The sequence below is a fragment of the Schistocerca serialis genome, chromosome 3 (genome assembly GCF_023864345.2).
Source record: "Schistocerca serialis cubense isolate TAMUIC-IGC-003099 chromosome 3, iqSchSeri2.2, whole genome shotgun sequence".
Lineage (NCBI taxonomy): Eukaryota > Metazoa > Arthropoda > Insecta > Orthoptera > Acrididae > Schistocerca > Schistocerca serialis.
In genome coordinates this window covers 176,286,821-176,307,661 of record NC_064640.1, presented here as the reverse complement: position 1 = coordinate 176,307,661, position 20,841 = coordinate 176,286,821, and the positions used below count along the sequence as shown (strand labels likewise).

Below are 20,841 nucleotides of genomic sequence, written 5' to 3'. Positions count from 1 at the left end.
GACCACAACCTACAGAAAGTCCACACTAGCATAAATCTACCTCTCACAGGCATAACTGTAACAAACGGCAGATAAAAAGTAATTGTTGCATGGCCAAATGAGTCAGTATCTCAGTACACAAATAACGTATGTATGAAATTTTAATAACTAGGCTATGTAACAAGGAACTTATGAACAATGGCACTACTCTGCAAGATTACTACACAAACAGAAAAAAGTATCAACAAAATGATAGACTACTGCTCACATCAATGATGAAATAATGAGTGACATAGAAACACACATAAATGAGCTGCAATGGCATTTGGCTTTAAAATTATGACAAGACTGGAGAAGGTTTAGAGTTTAAAATTCCAGTGTTAACATAAAGATACAGAAGTGACACACATAAATCGAAGAAGAGAAATTTAGTATCACACATTGTAGTCACAATGCTAAGGTAGAACTCAATTTCAGCTATATACAACATGATCCAGTCTTGAACAGAGTAGAATTTGATTGACAGTGATTCCTGAAGCCATTTTAAATCTGATTAATACTTATCTCAGTACTCATTATTTAAAAATTAGGGAATTTTTTAGTAATTACAGTGACACTGCCCAATATCCAAAATTATTTTATACTAAATGACACCAACCATGGAAGCCTAAGAACTTATATCAATCATTATTGTTTAAAACAGACGATGATTAAAGTCAATCTAATTCAACATGTTACTATATAAATTAGATTCACAAAAATTTTTCCAGTATCGAGTGGGGAGTGTTGGCATTGTGCGAGTGTCCATCAATTCCAATTCTTTATGTTTTAATACCAAAAATGGTAATCACTCTAGAAGATGAAAATGTGTTTGAAATACTCAAAAACTGAGGTCACTGTTGCTATAATGCTGAAACCTATTACTGATTAAATGTATGTAAATGAAAAATCTTCCACTTTTAGTATACACAGAGACTTATGGATGTCACAAATCAATGCATGAGTACCCCCATCATGAAAAACGTAACAGTATTTCCAAATACTATAGAAAATCATGATTACATGAGTAATGCCTTAAGAGAATTCTAGATTAAGAAAATTTCCTGCAACTGAGTTGTGGTATCTGGGCACCAAATGTAAGTGTGTACAATGTATTTTAAGCATTAGAGTGCACAGGAGATTGGACGGATTTTCATGGGAACAGATCTGGCAAATGTTTCAGTGTATGAGTAATTAGAGTAACAATCATCCTGCTAAACACCCAAATTTTAAAAGGTGCTACACTCCTGTAATGACAACATCAAACAAGATTAATAAATCAAACACACATAATATGTAAAAATAAATCACTGAAATTTAATGTACAGTATGAACAACACATAAAACCACTTATCTAATAAAAAGCAATGAGAAGAAAAGCATAAAACAAGTAAGCAATATCACTTCTCCTCATGCAAATAAACATCACAACCAAACTTGAGGAACCTTTCAGTTGAGATCTAGTTGGTAATTTTATTTACTTATTTATTTTATCCACCACATCTCTTGTGAAAATATGAATTAACACACTATCAGTACTCCCTTTGTTTCTAATGTGCACATAATTGCATCATTAAAACCTCACTTCACCCATTTTACTATTCCTATTAAATCACATACAAACCTCTGAAGGAGTATAAAAGAGGAGGGGAAAAGATATAATACATATACTATACCATATAACAATACAGAGAGAACTTTATGGGAAGACATACAACACCATTCAGTCAGTTCTACCAAACTCCAGCTTAACGAAGGGAGTCTTTGTCAACATGTCAAAACAAAAACAGGAATTTAAGAAAATATGAATCAATGGCAGTAAGAGAAACTGCCTGTATTATGTTTTTCCATGATATTATGAAATAAACTCAGATACTTCATTATTGGACATAAATATGCATAGTAGCACACACTGCTTTTCTGATACAGGCTGGAGTTGGGTTTTTGACGGAGAATGTACCTACCTCTTTATTAGAAAACTTTGCACTCAACAAATAAATATTTATATGCATAACAAATTTGAAGCTGATCTCACATACTCTACACCATAACTATTTAATGGGACTCAGTCAATAGATTCTCATATTTAAAAAAATAAAGTAACATAAAATAAAATCGTACCACCTGCTGCCTAGAGAAAAGATTATGAACAACTCATTTTGGAATTAAGATTTATTAATAGAGGCAATTTCTATGAATACCCTGAGTCAATACTGTAAGCACGATTGATAAAATGAGAACAGAACACACATCAAATGATGTGAAATGCTAAAAATATGGACTTCAAAATAAAGTGAAGTTTTTGTACCAGAATAAAAGTTACTTCTGAAATAATCTTCTGGACTACAAAGTATAATTTGAGATACTTTTAAAACTGCTATTTAAAATGTACCTGCACCTCTAGAAGGGGTGGACATAGAATACTTACCAGCATGCTGGATCTATTCAACAATTCAGACAAGGAGCTTATTACATACAACCAAGCACTCAAGTCTAGGTCCAAGTTTCCAGCAGAATTGCAATTAAAAATCCACAAAAACATTAAAATTTGCCCATAGGGGAAAATAAAATGATTTGTGGTAGTTAGCAGAGTATTCTCTCTTTAAATTCTAACCCCAAGTTTGAAGTGTTTGCAGTGTTCATTGACAAAGTAAATGTTATATACCTCAGCATCTTGCTTACTGATTACAAAGTCTTGCCTTTCCTTCAACTAAAGAATTGTTCTTCTGGCAAGATGAAATATTTATAACATCATGTAAACTAGTATAATATTAAAAGTAATAATTCAGAAGTGTAACTATTAGAAACTGGGAGATTAACATGAAAAGATGCAGATTTAAGCACTGAAGTCAATAACGTAACAGATATGCTATGCACGACTCTTTGGTGGTAGACTGCAACAGGCTGTTGTAGTTTGATAAATATGTTATAAAATACAGTAATGTATTTATATATAGGAATGCTTCCACACTCTGCTTGTGCCTTTTTATGAATAATTTACTGTTAATCTCAAGCAGTCTTCTTCCTGTGTTTTTACTGTACTGAAAATATTGCTACATATGGGCATTTCGAAAATATCCTCCATTTTATATTAGATTGCTGCTACTAAAATGAACATGCCTCAAACGAGAATACATAAATGTTTAGTCAGAAACAGTTCCTTATAGGCTCTTGTACGAAAAACTTTCCCCAGTGAAGCAGATCATGCCACGAATTTAACAGGGTTTACTCAATACAGATATGAAAACTAATAAATTATTATTAAAGTATGACCCACTAACAATAAACTCAATTCACCGAAAACAAAACAACTGTGTCCGCGTGTGTGTGTGTGTGTGTGTGTGTGTGTGTGTGTGTGTGTGTGTGTGGTTGGGTGCACGCGCGCACGCGGGAATCCCCCCCCCCCCCCCCCCTTTCCCAAGTCTGACTTCTTGTTGATCATAAATAGGATGTGTCTACAAAAAAAACTTATGTTTGAAATAAGGAGGCTGTGTCATACTGAACATCCACGGCACATTGTAACAATCCATTTTTGCTCTGTATGTGAATAAACTCTAAATAGGCAATCTTGTAAAAGGCCTGTGCTTCGCAGTCAATAATCCACAAACAACTGTTTCTATAATATATCCAAAAAGATGTTGAATGTTACATTGACTCTGCATCATTGCTTCTTATCTACACCACTGCTAAACTTCAATATGATGTCACTGGTGCAATGGGGAATAACTCAAAATAATGGGATAAACTGTGACCATCAGCACAACATTTGCCACAATCTGCTCATGCACATAGGCATTACTTCAAAAGTAAACACAGAAATACAAGCATGCATTCATACAACACAGAGAGAATCCCATACACCTATTTTCTGTCACAAACGAAAACCTAAAATCATATGACTAAGTCTAGTTTAACTTGTTTATACTGAAAATATACACACAGTGAAGTGTTTCTTTAATACTGATCTAATCAATAAAATAATAATTACTAAGTGCATTTTAAAATAAAAATATTTTTCTATTATAAAACAGTTTTATAACGCTTTGTCACAAGTGTATATATTTTTACAAGTGTATATATTTTATATAAAATATCATAAAAAACACAGGTACAAAGTCTTTCTTTTTTACTTTTTTGTCACAATTTTTTTTAATTGTGGATATCACTATATTAAACAAGCGTATTCAAAATGAGAAATAAAGACGACACTGATTTTTTTTTCCTTTTTTGTTTTGTTTTAAAAAAGAATAAACATTCACCATAGACACTCAGTGTTCCTCTTCTTCGTAGAAGGAATGACATGCCGAGTAATAATCGGAAGGAAAAACTGCAACATAAGATGAATTATTATCACTACCATTTCTATGTTGTAAAAGAGAATGTGTCACTAAATTAAGGATTAGGAATAAATAAAGCTTAAGAGACAATATAGTATTTTATTAAAAAGAAAGATGTACAGTATATTTTGCAGTTCTTATTCTCCCGTATCTGTCACTACAGGATCAACCAAAAAAAAAAAAAAAAAAAAAAAAAAAAAGTTCACAAAGGATGATGTCCTCTCCAGAACGGGGTTATGCCAGTACACATTGGTGTAAAAGAAGTGGCACTCAGTTTTATCTCTTCATTAATGATGAGACAGTGGCATGCAACTACAAAATGCTTCCCTTATTTGAAAACTGCCATTAGGAAAATTTATCTGTATTAGAAGTTCTTTTCACTTGTAAACTCTGTTATCAGCCCTGCCAACAAAGGCTTTACCACTTTGCTGAAGGGCATCATTAATTACTTATCAGGTATCAACCAAGTGCATGATACCATTATCATTACCACTGGACATCTTGTTGAAGTCTCTTGGCCCAACATACAAGCTATCCCATCTTAATCGAACTCCCTCATTAGCCAGCCAGCCCCCTCCCTACCTTATCCATATACCCATCTTCTATACGTTTGTCCAAAAACTGAGCTACTAAGGATGCCGTATCAGGAACTGGTTTCTTCACCCAAATCCCATATCCTTGAACACACTCAGTATCCTGAAACTAGGGCCAAAACACCTGATCCTCATTTTACCAGAAACTAACATACAGAGTTTTCATTCATGTATCTTGCAGCTCCTTAAAAGTCTCTTGCCACATTCAACCTAATAGCCAATTTCCACTTCGATAATACAGGCACTACAGAATATGCTACAAACAGATCTGCACAACACCTTAGCATGGTCCAAATATTTCAAACACATTAACCAACAATAAAGAAATCCCATCATCCCCTAAATGTTGCTGCACAGTGTAACCCTGGACTGGGTCAACTTAGTTGTATCCTCTGGTTGGTTGCTCACTAACCTTCATTCTGACCCGAAATAACAACTATAAACCAAATGTTTCAAGTGCAAAATATCCTTTACCAACCCACATGCCATTTTTATTGTCTTGCTTGCCTTTGAAAAACACCAGTGGAATACTTGTCTCAAACATCCACTCTTTTTCTGTTCTGTTACCATTCTTCAAATGTTTTGGAGAGTTACAGCACTGTTATTGCTCCCATTACGATGTGGGCAGCCATCAGGGATGGCTTCATTTCATGACTGGTAGTCATTGTGGAAACACTGATGGCACAGTGCCAAGGACGCAGGGTGGTAGGAGCAGTATTATTCTATGGAAAACACTCTCCTGCACTTGAATAGGACCTGTGGTAGGAATCAAAGACACGCTGACAGCAAACCACCTGCACCCCTTCATGATTGATGACTTCCCCAACGGCAATGTCATCTTACAGTAGTATAACTGTTTATGTTTCAGAGCCAGACCCAGCTACAGTGGTTTGAGGAGCATGGTAGCGAACTCACATTGACGTCTCGGTGACCAAATTTGCCTGATGTGAATCCTATCCAACACATCTGGTTCGCTATGTGGCACCATCACCGCATATGCAAATCAGCAGTGTGTTATTTATGCGTATTACATGACCTGTGCAGAAACATCTAATGACGCATAACTTTCACAAACCTACCAATAAACCATAAGATACCTGGATGCAGACTCAGTGATTTATTTTGTTCCGAAGACAAACAAAAAAGCTATTATGCAGGTGGTTATAATGTTTTGGCTCATGAGTGTATAGCAGCAGTTATCACTATGTGAAAAAATATAACAACTGTCTGCTATCCCACCATTGCCATAGCCAATGATACACAGTGGTACCTGACAGCATTCACCGAGTGAGGTGGTGCAGAGGTTAGCACACTGGACTCGCATTCAGGAAAACGATGATTCGAACCCACATTCGGCCATCCTGATTTAGGTTTTTCATGATTTCCCTAAATTTCTTCAGCCAAACCTGGGGTGGTTCCTTTGAAAGGTCACGGCCGACTTCCTTCCCTATCCTCCCCTAATCCAACAGAACCAATGACCTCCCTGTTTCGTGCCTTCCCCCAAATCAACCAACCAACCTGATAGCATTCATCTTTGCTCTAGCCAACATTGATTGCCATCATCATGTTGACCAAACAACATGCCACACACATTTGCTTACGTAACACAATTGGGCAACATAGATAGTGTCTGTCTCAAACTTATGTTAAGTCCCATAGTGCTCAGAGCCATTTGAACCATTTTTGTCCCAAACTTATTTTCCTGTAAACATATTGTGAAGTACAAAACTTATCTGATAACTTGCTGATTCTATTTTAAAATTCTAAATGTTTTCAGCAAGCTGTTTTAATCTTATTTTTTCTATTGGATAACCCATCTCTGACGTATTTCTACTACACGTGAAATAACGGGGTGGAACTCATGCTCAGCCTTGTTACTTGTTAGTCATAAGTTCTTTATTTTACGCAGCTGACTGATACCTAGTATAAGGTACAACCCCATCAATGTTGCCACCTCACCACGGATGTAATGCTTAACTACATGTTCTCATTCTTATCTTAATTTATTGTGTGTGTGTGTGTGTGTGTGTGAGTGAGTGAGAGAGAGAGAGAGGGAGAGAGAGAGAGAGAGAGAGAGAGAGAGAGAGAGAGATAGAATGTAACTGTCATGGCTAGCTGGCATTGAGCCAGTTCCGGAAATCTCTACTAGGATAGGCACTTACTCTTTGGCATTCATGGGAAGTTTGGAGCGCACATATCAGTAGTGCAATCCCAATGCTGTCAGGGGCCATGACTGTGAAAATATGTGATGACCCACCCATGAAGGATTTTGGCCCTCAAAAAGGGAGTAGCTAGGGTGACATCCCTAATGTCATTGTGAGCTCTTGGTGTGGGGTCAGCAAAATTTTCTCACATGGTTCATTTTGTCTCCACTCATTTTCAGTGGGGCTGAGGTCTGGGACAGGAGGAGGCCAGTCAAGAGGATAAATATCATTGGGTTCTGCAAAACCACTCCTGCATCAATAGTTGCTGTCTGCTGGAGACTGATCCCACTGGGAGAAGATTAATCCCTCATGATATAGTTGTTGCACAGATGGATTCATAATGTTACCCATAATATGAGTACAATGGGCAGCATCAACTTTGACACATATCCTCTGAAGTATCTGAAGTCTACAGGGACACATTCACCACCCAATTGCCACAGACATGCAGTCACTTCGAGGTAACTTGTGGATACATTTGGGTTGAAATGGACATCATGCAGTCTACATACTCACCAAGATCACGTTCAGAAAGAGACTTCCTGAGTAATAATATCAAACAATATGCATTATGATTATCTATATAAAAAGCTAAGGGCTAGTGACCTGAATCCTTTTATAAGAGTTAGTTTTGAGTGATCCAAATCAGTATATTAAAGAGTAGCTAAATCAGTAGGTCATCAGTTGTAGCCTCTCCTTGCCATAATTAAGGAATATAACCATAAGAAAACCTTAATGTTTGTGCTGGTGATGTGTGGACTGAATAATCATCTTTGATAATCTTCACCCTTCTGCTACACTGTGATGGAATTAATTTATTACTACAAATATAATAATAATAATAATAATAATAATAATAATAATAATTATTATTATTATTATTATTATTATTATTATTATTATTATTAGAAAAGTCAGAGCCACCTCGTATGGATGGGCTAACAGCAAATGTTGTAGCCAGTTTTATGATAGATACTATCACAAATTACCCTCACTATTTTACAGCCTAAGTTCTAAGACAACTGCTATGTAAAATTACCTGCACATCATTGGAACAGAAGCATGTTTTCCATATAGTATGTATATCTCTTACAGCAAGGTAGGAATATGTCTAGAATACACTCAGAAACATATTTCAGTAATAATTCCACTTTTGGATGTCCTTGGTGTTATTTTGACAAATGACATTTTGCATTTCATTCCACTGTATGTTGCATCAGAGCGACCCCCCTGTGATTTTCTGCCACCACTTTTTGTGTTGTCAAGTGTACATCACTGGAAAGACCCACCTCCTCAAGGAATACGGTCACAATGGATGGATAAACACAATCTTCAAGGGTTCACACTGAGCCAAATAGGGCAAGAGAGTTGTTTACAAGTATTAGTGGCCTTATAAATGCCACTAAACATTCCTTGAACCATAAAAGGCTTGAGACATAATGTTTATCCAACAATGAATACAGTGCACTTGTTCTCAGACATTACTTCCCAGGCGTGTATTCGGTTCCATAGAACACACAGACATCAGCACCAGTGAAGAGGAAGACTACTTAGTGCCAGTCAGTGGCATTTCAATACCTTTTCATTCAATATATGATTGCTAGAACAAGTGTAGGAACCATCCATCTGCTTCAATGTCTATTACACATCAGGGCTTATTAAAACGTTGAGGTAAGAGCTCTGTTGCTCTGAGTTTACTCGGGTAGTGCCCTGTAGGACATTTTTTTTAAACACACATTAATTGTTTCCCTTACCCATGACATTGGTGAGCGTACTGCATAAGTGGATTTTGCTTGTACCCTTATGCACCTTAACAGACAGCATGCATCATGTGATGAACGTTATCAACTGCAAACTCTGGATATCATATTGGAGATGATGGTAATTAAGTGACTCAACAGCATATTATTGACAGCATCTATAAGACATACCTGTACAAAAATAGGATATTTCTTTATTTTAAAAAATAAGTAAATATATAATTTCTTAAAAGCAGGTAATGGTGTTGCCTCACACAATTCTTCCTTTGCTTCTCTGTAGGATTTTTATTTTGTAATTATTATTTCTTCAATTTTCTTCAAACAGGGCAGTTTTCACTGAGTGACAATCAACTAACTGTACTGATTATACAAGCTTAAGGGGAAAGAAATATGGCACTCCAATTTCATGATAATTTTTCTACATACAGACTGCAAAATGGGTGTCTGAATCTGTAGCACTAGTAATTGCTTTGGGTTGAATATACAGTATAACTCTTCTTTTGAAGAATGGATGGAATTAATGTTTTCCCACTGTTTAGAACATTTTTATCAATCTCTTCACATTTTTTGTGTTCACAATATACCATCACAATCATAAATTTCCCACAGTTTACACTTAATGGAACAATATTCAATATTTATTGGGAAAGGGGGGGGGGGCAGAAGAGCCAGAGGGGTTGGGAACAACAAAAGTGTAATTGACATATAACAGTGCTGGAAAGTTGTGGTTTTCATGTAGCACTACTAACATTACACAGTTAACTTTCGTGCACTCTAGACTCTTAGTACTGAACTAGTAGAAGTCATTAAAAGTCAACAATTTGTGCCATTAGCACTTACTTGGCTCTTAACACTACCAATTTAACAATAACTACACTGTGTGTAGCATTGTTTGTAGTTACATTGTTGAACTGTCAGTTCGAACTAAACTTGAGTAGTAACCCAACTACTTCACAAGCTGGACTGTCTGTATCCTTCCTTTCACTACCAGCTTTTCCAAATTATGCAGATGGGAATTATCCTTGCATCTCATCCTACACTCCTGTAAGCCTCATGGCCTCGATCTCTGTTAACCCAGTGTCCACACACCCTCCCCACCAAACAGTTTCCAACAGAAACAACTACAGAAGCAGCCAGATCTCACAATCAGATTTGGATATGTGATGTACAGCTTGTGCATAGAGTCTTGATCATGAACATTAATTTGTAACTCTGAGCCTTTCACTCCTCAATGGAGTATATGCTGCAATGAAATTTCTTGGCAGACACAGAATGCGTGCCAGAGAAGGACTCAACATTGTCTTTCACAAGCAATAATTCAGCTATCATGGGATGTTTCAGTCCAACTAAAAGCTGGAATTTGGTCTGAGTTAGAGGCCAATTCAGCACACAGTTTCACTAAGTATATATACTCTGCAGGTCACTGAGTGACTGAGGACACTTTTCACTGTGGCATATATGAATATTTTCTCCAGTTTCCTCTGTAGTTGAAATTTGAGGAAAAGGGACTATTTACATGCCTCTGTACAACCTGTTACTTGCATTACTTCCTTTTATACAGACATTAAGGAAGTAAGAAAGAATAACCATTGAAACTACCCTGAAACTTGTTCTTACAATGTTGTAAATACATCTTCACAAGATATTTGCTAACCTCCTTTAAATGCCTACCAGTTCACACTTTAAAGAATTTCTGTTGTATTTTAATGTCAATCAAACAAGCCTGTGATCATTTTTGCTGTTGTAACTTTTGCAGACTTACTTTAAGCCTCCTGTTGGTCCAACCCAATGTGGATCCAACACACACTTCTCAATATTACACGACAGCCTATCCAAGTACTCTGTGATCAGCTTTCTTGATAGTTTACTACAGTTTTCCAGTGTCTTATCAGTGAATGACAGTCTCTCACTTGTTGTAACTACAGCTATGCCCCTGTAATTTTTCCACACTTCATTCTCACTCACTGTTACTTCCTCCCAGTTGCTAGTTGGTTAATTATTTGCCTGCCCCATGGATCATAACTAACTTTTCACAATGATACTGAATGAGTTAGTTCTTCCTGAAATGCATATTTCCCTACATTGAGAGTTAATTTCAAGTTCCTGAATCACACACACACATTTGGACAATGTGTAACTGAATATTACTACAGTTTTTATCAGATAACGCTTCCTCAAATAGATAATCGTATACTCTACAAAACACACTTCAGTGTAATGCACAGAACTTTCTCGGCCATTGAACTTCCCATCTGCAGTCCTTGTCTTCTCCAATCCATATACTGGAGAGTTCACAATGACCTGTGAACAAGTGATCACTTCCTGATCTTCCAGTTCATTCCTCAGTGTCACTCCCCTAGACACCTGGCCAAATGGGCTCTCAACAGTGTCGACTGGGGTGCTTTCACCTGTGGTGTCATTCTTGACTCCCTGTTGCGTGGAGATGTCGATGAGGCAGTCCAAAATACAACTACAGTCATTCTTTTCACAGCTGATTTAGCAATCCTCTGTTCCGTGGACCTACTCTGGTGGAAGACAGTACCTTGGTGGTCATCAGGAATCACAGAGGCCATTAAGCTCTCCGATGCCAAAATGTCAATTTAGTTTTCAGAAAGTCTTTCCAACAGAAAATGCTATATATGCTTTCATTGATCAAATATCAAACGCTTTGAATAACTAATCACCACCCATTGGGATATGTTGTGATCTCTCAAAGACTTGACAGTGTGAATCATGAAATTCTTCTAGATAAGCTGAAGTATTGTGGTATGAGTGGGGCAGTGCACAAATAGTTAAATTCATACTTAACTGGAATAATGCAGAAGATTGAAATTAACAGTAGAGATAGTCTACAAAAATCAGCAGAGTCCTCTAACTGGGGTTGTACGAAGAATGGTATCCCACAGGATTCATGCTAGGGTCTTTTATTGTTCTTAATATATATTAATGACTTACCACTTTACATTCATGAAGATGCAAAGCTAGTTCTTTTTTCTTATGATGCAAGTATAGTAATCACAACCAACAAACAAGAAATAGCTGAGGAAATTGGACATAATGTCTTTCAGAAAATTATTAAGTGGTTTTCTGCAAATGGACTAAAACTAAATTTTGAGAGAACACAGTATATACCATTCTGTACAGTAAATGGCATAACACCACTCATAAATACACACACTGGTAATTTACCAAATCTTTGGTCATTTACCAAATAGCACTTAAAGTCTGACAAATAGCCAACCAGCATTTAAAAACAAATTAAAAGTATTTCTGAATGAAAACTCCTGCTACTCAATAGATGAATTATTAGACATGAAGTAGTAATTGTTCAAGAGAGGGAGAGAGATTATATCATTTAAAGAAAACTTATGTTAACTGACACGTTCCACATCATTACAAAATGTCATATTCATGAGCTTTGGAATAAGTATTAATGTAATGTAATGTCATCCTCATACCTCATCCTTGCATATTATCCACATCTCCACCACTATCTACAAGTAGCACATCCAACCTTACACTAAACCCTCATCCACTTCTGGTAATATGCACACCACTCACATGATAATGAACCTGATTTTTCAAAAGGCAAACCATAAAACGTTATTGCTTTTGTAACACAATTATTCACCAGTAATTTGCTGCGATTGAGCCTGTTCTTTTTTGCCTCTGGCATTCACAAGGGGGAGGGTTTGTCTTTAATGACATAGCTGCAATAGAAATATTGGTCTGTGCAACTTCAACCATTCATCAAAATCTCCAGTTACTACCAGCACTCTTTTTCTAAAGTGGCGTTAGGATATCAAGCCTCCATCCAGTTCTATTACTCACTGCATCTCAGTACACGTTAGATATACTTAAAAAAAAAAAGTTTACAGAAATCTTTGATTTTAAGTTTATTCTATAATCTATATGCTGTTAGCAAATGGTTAAATTGTAAACATATAAAGCTACATTACAATGTGTGTAAAAGCATGTATTCCATATTACCAACTGCTCTAGCCTGATCCAGATTCACCAGGGTATGGGCTGTCCCATATGCCACTAAATGGTGTTGACACAGCACAGATGAACTTAGGTCGCATATACCATACCCTAAAAGTTATAACGAAATAGAAAACTAAATGGTATTAACATGAAAAATTTAAAAATAAGGTAAAACAGCACTTCACTCATTAGACTAGTTAATATGGATAAATAAATCCATAAAACCTTAAAAAACTGAGTAAAACAGAAAATAATGTTCATTATTTCAAATAATACAACTAGATTCAAATCTGCAATGATTAACTGGAACAAAATAATAATCTAACTGAAAAGATATAATAAAAATAAAATAGAAAAATTTAGTTAAAAAATTAGAAAAAAATCTGCTAGTAACATATGGCAATTTCAAAACAGAAAGAAAATTTATGAAATTTTTGCTAACAGAAGATCTACACAGATGGTGAGTGGTGGCTCATGACACTACAATGCTAGTGCCAGTCATGTGCAAAGAGACATTCATGAATTTTCCCATGAGGTCACATACCAAAGAAAGCAAAAAATGGGGGAGTGACCAAGGGCTCATTTGTTTCAATTTTAATTCATGAAATATTTGTTGGAGCTGACTTCAACCTATCGAGTTTAGACTGGAATGTCTATGGGTTCACTGCAGATGGTACAGACAGACAGTCCTGTGGAATACTCCTGAAAACATTTTCCAAAAAGTGCCTTGAACAACTAGTTTACTGAGCGAGTTGACGCAGTGGTTAGTACACTGGACTCGCATTTGGGAGGATGACAGTTCAAACCTGTGTCCGGCCATCCTGATTCAGGTTTTCCTCAATTTCCCTAAACCGTATCAGGCAAATGCTGGGGTGGTTCCTAAGAAAGGGCACGGCCAACTTCTTTCCCCGTCCTTCCCTGATCCAGTGGGACCAATGACCTCACTGTTTGGTCCCTTCCCCCAAACTAGTTAGACAACCAACACACAATGAAAATATTTTAGACCTTGTAGCTACAAACAGGTGTGACCTCATTGACAGTATCAATATAGAAACAGGGATTAGTAATGACATCATTGCAATGATGGTTACTAAAGTCAATAAAACCGTGAAGAAAGCCAGAAGAGTTTTAATGCTAGAAAAAACAGAAACACAGTTGTTAACATCATCACGCTTAAACAATGAATAGGCATTATTTAGTTTTGGTACGACAGACACAGAGGGATTATGGGTAAAGGTTAAACTGATTGTAAATTTCACTCTGGAGACTTACATGTCAAGTAAGTGGATTAAGGGAAAGGATCCTCCATGGTTTAATAATCAAATTTGGAAAATGTTGAGGAAAGGGAGATTATTGCACTGTCGGTTCAACAAAGAAAAAAAAAAGTGTGCGAATGTTGACAGGCAGAAGTTAGTATAAATATGTGCATCTATTAAAAAAAATCAACGTGCAAAGCATACAACAACTTACATTGGCATACTGTAGTGAAAGATCCTGCCAAGAATCCAAAAAAATTCTATTCATACCTAAAATCACTAATTGGGTTGAAGGCTTTATTTAGTCACACATTGTCCAAAAATCCGACTGCCCTCCTAGGTTGTCTTGTGTGGAAATGTGGACACCACATCCACAATTCCGTTCATTTTGTACAACATCTACAAGAATTGTAACTCACTGATAGTGACCTGCTGGTAAGTTTTGATGTAGTGTCCCTCTTCACCAAGATACCACTGAAAGACTATGGAACTGATAAACATGAAATTAAACCAGAATGAGATTTTCACTCTGCAGCGGAGTGTGCGCCGATATGAAACTTCCTGGCAGAGTAAAACTGTGTGCCCGACCGAGACTCGAACTTGGGACCTTTGCTTTTCGCGGGCAAGTGCTCTACCATCTGAGCTACCGAAGCACGACTCACACCCGGTCTCACAGCTTTACTTCTGCCAGTATCTCATCTCCTACCTTCCAAACTTTACAGAAGCTCTCCTGCGAAAGGCAAAGGTCCCGAGTTCGAGTCTCGGTCGGGCACACAGTTTTAATCTGCCAGGAAGTTTCATGAAATTAAACACCAATCTGATGAGACTCTTTGCGTTGGTGTTCAATTCAACATACTTTAAGTTAATGAAATTACACAATGTAACTTCATTTGAATGAGGAGGGGGAAGTGTCTCTGCCGTGTGCCGTTTCTGTAAGAAATCAAGTATGATTTCTGGTCTCCAGTCTTGCGCATATAAGGCAGTCAACCCACCCCTTCTTGGAAGAGGTTACAAATTAATTAATTAGAAAATGGAGGAGCCGGACTTGAGTTAAAACACACTGTGAAAAATATTATCATTAAAATATTCTTACCTAGAAACAAAGTACTTTTAACATTGTCTTCAGAAAAGTATAGATCTAGCCAAGAATACGCTGAAAACAACTATAAGTGAAACACTGATGCCTAAAAGGAAACAGGCATTGTTAATAAATTGCTAAACAAGTAGTGGTTACAGAGTGGCAGATAATGTGCCATTAGTCTAGAAGCTAAATTTAAACTTAACCCTGCAGATAGTCTTCTGGGGAAAGCTTTCAGTGTAAATCAGAGAGATCATTGCATTCATTTAAATAGTGGCACTTCATTGCAGTCACAATGACACGGTGTTGTCCAAGGTAATCTGCAGCAAAAACTGTGATGAGAATCTAGGCAACAAGTGCCTGGAGTCAAATAAACCACCAACATGTCCTGAATGTGCAACCACAAATGTTGGCTGAGATGGCCTGATTTAGTAAGCTTCAGACCCCAAAAAATAGGTCTCTTGACAACTGCTGAGAGAGACAGCAGTCAAGTTCTACATGCTGGGACATAAAAAGCAGATAATGCCATTGTTCTTCAGAGGTTTCTCACATTGTTTAGGTGCAAACTGATGTGAAGGATATTTTCTGTTTCAAGGAGGGCACCTCTTAACAAGAAAGGAGCCAGGAGCCGTTCAAATTTTTCCAACAGCTGTTGCCATTTTGGAAAAGTTACTAAGTTGTATCATAGATCAGATTCAGAGATACTGTTCTGCAGTATGTGAGGAATATGGTTCTGATAGTCACCTTACTCCCCCATTTTTTGCTTTCTTTGGTATGTGACCTCATGGGTCTATTAGTGACTGAGGGCTCATTTGTTTAATTTAAAAACGGTCACTGAACTAAGCAGGCATGTTTAGAACTTTAATATTGCATGATCTGGGTGTTTCCATGCCACTAACGATAGACGTTTGTTGAAAGACTATCAGGTGGTTGGTAAGAACAGCCAACAATTAATCTGATTTCAACTAGACTTAATATAGGTGTCCAGATAACTTCACTATTACACTCAAAATTGATCTCAAGAGATTCCATATTTTTGTCAACTGCAATGAACACTCCCATCCTATGGTGTCTAATCTGTTTTTCCAATATATATTCAATGAATTGCGACATATCTCTACTTTGGGTTTCAGTCAGCTCTTGGTCCAGAGAATAATTTTAGCATGAGAAATTTCCTGTAGGGCAGTAAATTCAGACTTTGTTACAAATACTTCGACAATTTACTGTTAAAATTTTGGCAGTCAAAGTGTGTGTATTTAGTATAAAATCTGATTTCACTCTCTGTGTGTCAACTGGTGAGCGAGCATTGATCAGAGGACTTCAGATTAATGCCTAGTCTATACAAACTCCTAAGTGCACTCCACAATTACTCTGGTACAAAACGAGCTGCTTCCTTTGTGTAGTGCACCCCTGATCTATCAAGATAACTCCTACAACTCTGCACCTTATAATGCAGGTCCCGAACTCTGAAGCCAAGACTGGCACAGAATCGATGGTGCCTCTGGTTGAGACCCTCCACTCGGCTCCAAGCCAAAGGACCCCTATCAACTCTGGGTACAATGTGCTGCAAATTGAGAGCTATGCTCCCACCCTGTGAGCAAGGTCAGCAGTTTTCACTACTTTTGCCAGTCATTGCAGGAACTAGACTGTCCTCAGAACCCAAGCAACAGGTATCATTGGTGCTAACATGAGCAACAACTTGCTGACCACTGCACCCTGTACACTTGACAGCTGCAGGCAGGGGTGGCCTCCACATCTTTGGTGAAGACCTCTGGCAGACACACAGAGAGCACATTGGAATTATTTTGGGCACTGTATGTTATCTCCCCAAGGTGCTCCATAATGTGCCTAACATTGGTGCTACCAATAAGTAGTAAACTACTCCCCCCCCCCCCCCCCCCCCCCCCATGTGCCTGCTCAGACCTTGCTAAACGAGTGGCCACCTTTGCTCTCACAGAGTGAATGGGCGAGGCAATATGGCCAGCCTCCACATTGAATCTCCACTTTGAATGACAACTCATGCTGCAGTGAGTGCAGAAGTCCTACATTGGGTAAGCTGGAACATGCCTCCAGATGGCTTACTGTGGCCACAATCATCTCCAGCTGCTTGCAAACTGCGGCCAGCTCCTCCAGCGTTTGCATCTTCATGTACACACCCCTTCTATCCTACTACTAATAATCTGAGAATTAAACTTCAAACATCAGGAGGAAAAGCTGAATATGTGACTCGCTCATGTCCTGGTACTTCAACAATGAAGACTTGTAGCTGATTGAGCTGTGTTACTGGCCGTCCAATAACAAACACACTACATAATGTGTGAACCAGTTTTTGTAGTTTATTGGGAGACTTTGTAATAAACATAACTCTGTTTGGAAAGAGATCTGTTATGACCTAATGAACTGTAGCCTGAAGTGACATAGTTGACCCTTCCAGGTGCATTCTAACAGTAAGTACTTTTATCACTCTGCGTAACTGTAACATCTTTTTGAACATATGACTGATTCTTAAAACATCACTGTCACAACATAATTTGTAAATAATCTGCGGGCACGCTTTAAAGCCACTGTATACTGCACGAGAGAATTTAATTCACAATATTTATGAATGGAACAAGGAAACCTCACTGAGTGGTTTCATATATATGTACATCTTTCATCCCCCCCCCCCCCTCCCCCAAACCATGGACCTTGCCACTGGTGGGGAGGCTTGCACGCCTCAGCGATACAGCAGGTAGCTGTACTGTAGGTGTAACCACAAAGGAGGGGTATCTGTTGAAAGGTTAGACAAAAGTGTGGTTTCTCAAGATGGGCAGCACCCGTTTTAGTAGTTGCAGGGACAACAATCTGGATGGTTTACTGATATGGCCTTGTAACACAACCAAAACGGTCTTGTTGTTCTGGCACTGTGAAAAGCTGAAAGCAAGGGAAACTACAGTTGTAATTTTTCCTGAGGGCATAAAGCTCTACTGTATGGTTAACTAATGGTAGCATCCTCTTAGGTAAAATATTTCCAAGGTAAAATAGTCCTCCATTTGTATACCTGGGTGGGCACTACTCAGGAGGAGGCTGTCATCAGGAGATGATGCTACGGATTAGAGCGGGAAATGTTAGAGCCCTTAATTGGGCAAGTACACTGGAAAATTTAAAAATGGAAATGGATAGGTTAAAATTAGATATACTGGGAATTAACAAAGGTTGGTGTCAGGAGGAACAGGACTTCTGGCCAGGTGAATACAGGATTATAAATACAAAATGGGATGATGCAGGAGTCAGTCTAATAATGAACAAGAAAATATGATTGTGGGCAAGCTACTATGAACAGCATAGTGAATGAATTATTGTAGCCAAGATAGACATGAAGCACACACCTACCAGAGTAGTACAAGTTTATATCCCAACTACCTCTGTAGCTAATGAAAAGATTGAAGAAATGTATTATGGATGAAAGAAATTATTCAGATAGTGATTGCGGACTAGAATTCGATAGAAGGAAATGGCAGAGAAGGAAAAATTGTAGGTAAACCTCGACTGGGGGAAACGAAAGAAACAGGAAGCTGCCTGGTAAAATTTTGTAAAGAGCATAGTTTAATCATCACTAATACTCTGTTTAAGAATTGTGAAAGAAGGTTGTTCATGTGAAAGAGGCCTGTAGACACTGGAAAGCTTCAGACTGATTATATAATGATTAGACAGAGATTTCAGAACCAGATTTTAAATTGTAAGACATTTCCAGGGGCAGATGTGTGCACTGGCCACAATTTATTGATTATGAACTGTACATTAAAACTGAAGAAATTGAAAAAAGATAGGAAATTAAGTCAATGGGACCTGTATAAGTTGAAAGAACCAGAGGTTGGTGGGAGTTTCAGAGGGAGCATTAGGAAATGATTAACAAGAACTGGGGAAGGGAATAAAATAGAAGATGAATGGGTAGCTTTGAGAGATGAAAGAGTGAAGGCAGCTGAGGATCAAATAGGTAAAAATATGAAGTCTCATAGAAATCCTTGGATAACACAGGAGATACTGAATTTAATTGATGGAGAAAATATAACACTGCAGTAAATAAATGAGGCAAAAGGGAATACACACGTCTAAAAATTGAGATTGACAGGAAGTGCAAAAGGGCTGTGCAGGAATGGTTACAGGACAAATGCAAGGCTGTAGAGGCAAGATAGATGCTTGCCTACAGGAAAATTAAAAAGAAGCCTTTGGAGAGAGAAGCAGCTGTATGTATATCAAAAGCTCAGATGGAAAACCAACCCTAAGCAAATAAAGGAAAGCTGAAAGGTGAAGGAGTATATAGAGGCTCTATACAAGGTAAATGTACTTGAGGGCAATATTATAGAAATGAAAGTGGGCATAGATGAGGATGAGATGGGAGGTATGATGCTGCAAGAACAATTTGACAGAGCACTGAAAAGTCTAAGTTGAAACGAGGCCTCGGAAGTATATTACATTCTGTCAGGCCTTGGAGGAGCCAGTCATGACAAAACTCTTCCATCTGGTGTGCAAGATGTATAAGATAGGAGAGAGGCCCTTAGACTTCAAGAAGAATATAATAGTTCCAATTCCAAAGAAAGCAAGCAATGACAGGTGTGAATATTACCAAACTATCAGTTTATAAGTCATGGTTGCAAAATACTAACATGAATTCTTTAGAGAATAATGGAGAAATTGGTAGATGCTGACATCAGGGAAGATCATTTCGAATTCTGAATAAATGTAGGAATATGCAAGGCAATACTGATGCTATGACTTCTCTTAGAAGGTAGGTTAAGGAAAGGCAAACCTATGTTAGCAGCACTTGCAGACTTAGAGAAAGCTTTTGACAACATTTACTGAAATATTTTGTTTGAAACTCTGACAGTAGCAAGGCTAAAATACAGGGAGCAAAATGCTATTTACAACTTGTGAAGAAACCAAACACCAGTTATTAGAGTCAAGTGTCAGTGGTTGAGAAGGGAGTGTGACAGTGTTGTATCCTATCCATGATATTATTCAATCTGTATATTGAGCAAGCAGTAAAGGAAACCAAAGAAAAAATTGAAGCAGGAGTTAAAGTTCTGGAGGAAAAAGTAAAAACTTGGAGGTTTGTTGATGAAATTGTAATTCTGTTAAGACAGCAAAGGACTTTAAAGAGAATTCAAATTGAATGGACATCATCTTGAAAGGAGGATACAAATTTAACATCAACAAGAGGAAAAAAAGGGATAATGGAATGTAGTCAAATTAAATCAGGTGATGCTGAGGGAATTGGGTTAGGAAATAAGGCACTTACAGCAATAGATGAGTTTTGCTATTTGAGCAATGAAGTAACTGATGATGGCCAAAGCACAGAGCATAAAAAATATAAACTTACAATGGCAAGAAAAACGTTTCTCAAGAAGAGAAATTTGTTAACATTGAACATAGATGTAAGTGCCAGGAAGCCTATGTATGGAGTGTAGCCACATATGGAAGTGAAACTGTTATGACGACGACGAATGAATTGTCACCAATGTGTATGACTGGTGGTCAGTACTAAATAGAATCATACAAATCTCTTCTTTGTATATACAGTAGGTTTGTCAGTGAAGTCAATAAGGAGCTGGCTTCATGGTCTGGGTCT

At 37.6% G+C, this 20,841-nt stretch overlaps 1 protein-coding gene across 5 annotated transcripts in view; it reads right to left on the bottom strand.

Moving 5' to 3' along the window:
* Positions 1–4,075: 4,075 nt before the first annotated feature.
* Positions 4,076–20,841, bottom strand: part of LOC126469889 (uncharacterized) — a 425,616-nt gene continuing 408,850 nt past the window's right edge. For 4 of the 5 annotated variants that reach the window (XM_050097228.1, XM_050097229.1, XM_050097230.1 and 1 more), the window contains 2 exons: positions 12,903–13,007; positions 4,076–4,345 (listed from right to left, as the gene is read on the bottom strand). In XM_050097228.1, coding sequence (XP_049953185.1) covers positions 4,287–4,345; positions 12,903–13,007 — 164 coding nt within the window. In that variant the 3' untranslated portion in view covers positions 4,076–4,286. The remainder of the gene's footprint in view (positions 4,346–12,902; positions 13,008–20,841) is intronic. The other variant, XM_050097232.1, reaches the window with a different exon arrangement.